General features: G+C 46.8%; 1 protein-coding gene across 1 annotated transcript in view; it reads right to left on the bottom strand.

Annotated features, from left to right (window-relative positions):
* Positions 1 to 5205, bottom strand: part of T265_05794 (hypothetical protein) — a gene marked incomplete at both ends in the record, with an annotated part of 20702 nt that overhangs the window by 5596 nt on the left and 9901 nt on the right. Inside the window, one exon of the mRNA XM_009170888.1 lies at positions 307 to 687. Within this exon, the coding sequence (XP_009169152.1) occupies positions 307 to 687 (381 nt within the window). The remainder of the gene's footprint in view (positions 1 to 306; positions 688 to 5205) is intronic.

Raw genomic sequence — 5205 nt, 5'->3', positions numbered from 1 at the left:
CTACAACGTGAGGTATTGTTCTTGGGCCATATTTTGTCTTCCGATGGGGTCCAAACGGACCCGGATAAGACTAGACACATTGCTGAGTGGCCGACACCGACGAATGTCCGTGGGTTACGTAGTTTCCTCGGTCTGGCATCATACTACCGGAGATTTATCAAAGGATTTGCCGCCGTCAGTGCACCACTCCACAGGCTTACCCAAAAAGATCGGAAATTTTCGTGGACCATAGAGTGTGATGAAGCCTTCAACCGTCTTAAGCAAGCACTAACATCACCACCTATTTTGGCCGGTTATCCCGGTTACCAGGTAGTAGCTGACGGGGACGGGGGTCGGCCGTTATTTTCACGGCATGGAGTTGTGGTTCCAACTCTGACGTTGCCTCATAGCTGCGGGCGAGTTGGATCGCGTCACGTATATTATCCGGGGAACGGCGGATAAGTTCTGCCTTCAGGCCAAGGTGAGATACCCCCAGGATGAACTGTTGTAGTAGCTCAGCCTCGACCTTTGTTCGGTCTTCCACCGCGTAAACTCTTGTTGCGAGATCCCTGAGGGCCCCCAAAAATTGGTCCACGGACTCGCCGGGTAACTGTTTTCGCTCCCTGAACCTCTCCAACTGGAGCAGAGTTGGCTGCCTGATGTTGAAGAGGTCGTCCAAGACCGCCCACAGGGTGGCTGGTGGTGCTACTGTCAACAACAACGACAACTATAGTTGTCGTGCTGCAGAGTCGTCAAGTAGACTGAGCAGATACTGCCCGTACTGGGCAACTGGTACTGCTTTGAGGTGGGAACGGGCTCTAAAAGACCACAGGGTGAAATCGTCACCGGGGCAGAAGACATTGGGCGGACGCAGGGCGGGGACGGTTCGGTCGGGAGAAATAGAGGAGCTCGATGATTTCTGCGACGGGAGGTTCAAACTCATCTTTCTGATCCATTTCTTCATACATACACACACATAATGTCATATGATAGGCATACAATCAGGTACAGTCGGGTTTCAAATGCGTTACAGGTTACGTATTCACAGTCGGCGGGCGGTATTGACCTGGAGATTTCGTTCACTTAAACAAATCACCATAGTAAAGGATTTTCAATAATACAGGAGCATATACATTATACATAGACATTCTACACTATGAAGTGGCAAGTCTGAAAATGCCGTAGATTTCGAGAAATCAATTTAATTGTGCGAATAGCCAGCGGCATTTCAACTACCGGCCATAACGCTGGAAGCGTAAACCTGATTGTGATCCTTTTTATTTGTGCAAACATATAGGGAAACACGGCATTTTGATGAGTAACCCTTTGTTTTTAGGTGGTATTTTCACAGTCGTTTACGATTACAGCACGAATAAGCGTACATCACTGTGGTTCAAGGCAGTACTGTTTATACTTACGCGGACCGGCTCATGTAGGCAATCATACTCCGGGGACGGTGTTTTTCAAAAAGGGGGTATTGTAGTATACAGTGCCTTCCATTTTCTTTGATTTGTATGTAAGCAGTGGTGATGTGCAACCCTGGTTGCTGGGCACCAGCTAGTGAGATAGCCAGCGGCATTTCAACTACCTGCCATAACGCTGGAAGCGTAAACCTGATTGTGATCCTTTTTATTTGTGCAAACATATAGGGAAACACGGCATTTTGATGAGTAACCCTTTGTTTTTAGGTGGTATTTTCACAGTCGTTTACGATTACAGCACGAATAAGCGTACATCACTGTGGTTCAAGGCAGTACTGTTTATACTTACGCGGACCGGCTCATGTAGGCAATCATACTCCGGGGACGGTGTTTTTCAAAAAGGGGGTATTGTAGTATACAGTGCCTTCCATTTTCTTTGATTTGTATGTAAGCAGTGGTGATGTGCAACCCTGGTTGCTGGGCACCAGCTAGTGAGCTCTCTGTTTCCCATTCACAGAACTTAGTTTTTGTGGGCAGCTGCAGCTGCCCACATGGCGACATGTCGCCAACCCCTACCTTCGAAGAATCACCGTCCCCTGGTGCTCATATAGCGTGCCCTATGTAGTGTACACGCTATGGAAGCGCTAGGGGACAGTGGACATATGTTCACGACAATTTCTGTGGGTGGAAAACAGAAACAAAGCCCATGAACCTAATCTCAGTAAGTAAGGTTTTACATCACCAATACTCATACATAATTCAATAAAACTGAGAGGTAGGTGTATACACTTGCGACTTGAAATCTTAAGCCTAAGTAATTCTAACAAAATCGACATTTTCAAGTAGTCGTCGTATGAAGTGTATGCAGATGCAGGAAAGTTGTGTTTGCCACAAATAGGTTGCATATGCGAAGGTGTAGGTTCTACTGCGCCCTGCATTTCACCTTGTTCGTTCGTGCACGTGTGAAACATGGACAACATATGTTCCAATTTCTGTGGGTGGAAAACAGAAACAAAGCCCATGAACCTAATCTCAGTAAGTAAGGTTTTACATCACCAATACTCATACATAATTCAATAAAACTGAGAGGTAGGTGTATACACTTGCGACTTGAAATCTTAAGCCTAAGTAATTCTAACAAAATCGACATTTTCAAGTAGTCGTCGTATGAAGTGTATGCAGATGCAGGAAAGTTGTGTTTGCCACAAATAGGTTGCATATGCGAAGGTGTAGGTTCTACTGCGCCCTGCATTTCACCTTGTTCGTTCGTGCACGTGTGAAACATGGACAGAAATCTCAGCTACGCGACGGCGTCAATGGTAGCGAAAAGCATGGAACCGTCGACGTCTTCATTGGGTATGTTGCCGTGTTGTTTTCTATGCCGGTGTCCGGTGCGGCGTCTATGACCACCCCTTAAGCGTCGTTTGACTACCGGAAGACGGTAATCGTTGCGGAAGCGCGTGGTCATTGTCTCCTACTACCTTCGGCAGCACAAGGAGTCAAAAACGCGTTTTCCGGTTATATGACTGTAATACAACTGTCTGCTAACAGTCCAGCATGGTTGGTAACCTGCACCATCATAACCGTCACTAAGCCGTTTTTTGTGGTTATCTGGTAGTTAAAATACCGATTATTAATCACAGGATGTATAATATACAAATGCGCGTTTCTGCTATACATCTCACTGATAACGGTCATGCAAATAATCGCGTTTGTCGGTTAACGAACAGTTAAATAACCGCCATCTAACCACATTTCGACGTCAAATAATGGTGATTTGACCACCATATAGCCGTATCTCGCTGTTATTAGACTTATTCAACCGCGTTATAATGTCCTTTCACCGCATGTGGAGCCACGAAAAGACTGTTCCATAGCAGCCGCACTGTTTCACAACAAGTCTCTTTCCAGTTTGTCCAACGTACTCCTGCTCTCAAAGAAGAAAGCCTAGTAAGAACAGGACAGTTATTGGTGGGTTGTATCGTATAGAATGCTTACTCTAGTGCGGCAGGCATTACAGTGTAGAGTGTAACAGTAGAAAAAGTATAAACATTTCAATACGTAGGAGCATTCCGCACTTTTATTGCACGAATGAGAGAGGACAGCTGCCTACAACTGTTGATAACAAATCGACCACTAAAATGTTCAATGCAAGAGAATTAACGGGATGGGTAGACAGAAGTTAAACACCGAAAAGAAATGAGACATTTTATTGTGCAGCCTACCATGTACGGATATTCCACCTCTACTCCAATGCATGGGAAGTCATCAAGCAATACGTTATCCGATGGACTGGTAGAAAGCACAGTTTCTCCAGTGTAGAGGCGCTTTTTGTTTTGTGACACGTTTCGAAGGTAATCCGACGTCTCAATCAGCCTGAGTGTCGGTGAGGTACGGTCCTGACTCGTACTGACGTTTAAAAATTTACCTGGTGGTGGGGCTTTGTACCATGCGATTCAGAGTGAACATATAAGACTCACAGGAGAGGCTAAAAAGTTATGCATTGGGGGCCTTGGGCTCAGGTCTTCAATTCCTGCACTACGTGTAAGTACCTACAAACGTCCTCGGGTTTAGTAACTCCTCCATAAACACCTACTAGGAAGGCGGCTTGTTGTAGGCTACACAGTACGTACCAAGATCGACCGGCGGTACCGTTATGGTGCAGCTTCATTCCATCTACATCCCTATGTGTATGAAGGATATTAGGCTACGGTGACAATAAAGCTGGAAAATTCAAAAAAGCGTGTTCCCTGTACTCATTTGGACGTGTCCCCTTAAGGAGAGCTGGGCTGAAGGATTCTTGCTGAATACCCGTGGACAGTCGCCTCTCTATGATTCGTCTAGCAAGGTCCGGGGAGAAATCACGCATGCGGGTTGTTGATTGTTGCCTGTTTATCACGTCTCTTTATTCACTGACGGAACGTAGCCTTGGTAACATCAAAGACGGCCTTCGAGGCGTCTTGAGTACCCTTCTACAGTGGGCTAAAAGCTTATATATCGTTGAAGCTGCGGGGAATGTGAATGCAAAAGTGGGTAGACGCAGCACATCTGAGACTCAGGCGGTCGACTCGGATTAGACTCTGTACTTACAGATAACGGTGAGTGACTGCTTCAACGATGTACGGATTGCACACTTTTATACAGCACCAAACTTGGAAATAACTAAAGTCGTTTAGCCGCATGGTATCCTCCAACAGCGTGCTGGTGGCGGTCCAGATTGATCCCATCGCCATCATTGTCTTCCTGGATGAGGACCCCGGGACGGGCCATACCAATGATTAGAGACATTGTCAGACACGACCCAGTCGCACCCTGAATAGCGCTCATGCATTTAAGCTATTGCTTTCAGTGCATAGCTCCCTTCCCAACCCCCCCCCCACTTAACAGTCCACTTACAGAGTTGTTTTTGCGCACTAATTTGTCAGCTCCCCCCCAGTGCGCAGCTACTTATCTCACCTCCCCGAATCATGGGTGAACGAAAATGTGGCGGCTACAACCATGGTACGACAAAACGCGGATATTACAGCTGTCAATGATGATACTGAATGAGCGATCTCGCCCCCCTCATCCGTACACTGATAGGACACTGACTGGACCTTATCGTGGTGTGGCGGTTTGTGTACCTCGGCGACCCATTGACCTATACGGGGGGTGTCCGCGCGACACCCACAGAGTCTCTCATACCAGGTTGGTCAATGGTTAGAGGTCTGACGAACACAGTCTCCTGGTCCTCCAGGTTGGGGGTTGGAACATGTATGGCGACTTGTTCCGTAGAAAAGGTAATGCATTTGCATTTCCCCGCCAA

Source organism: Opisthorchis viverrini, assembly GCF_000715545.1.
Source record: "Opisthorchis viverrini unplaced genomic scaffold opera_v5_114, whole genome shotgun sequence".
Classification (NCBI taxonomy): Eukaryota; Metazoa; Platyhelminthes; class Trematoda; order Opisthorchiida; family Opisthorchiidae; genus Opisthorchis; species Opisthorchis viverrini.
Note: the sequence above shows the minus strand (reverse complement) of the source record. Positions and strands in the feature narration are given on the sequence as shown.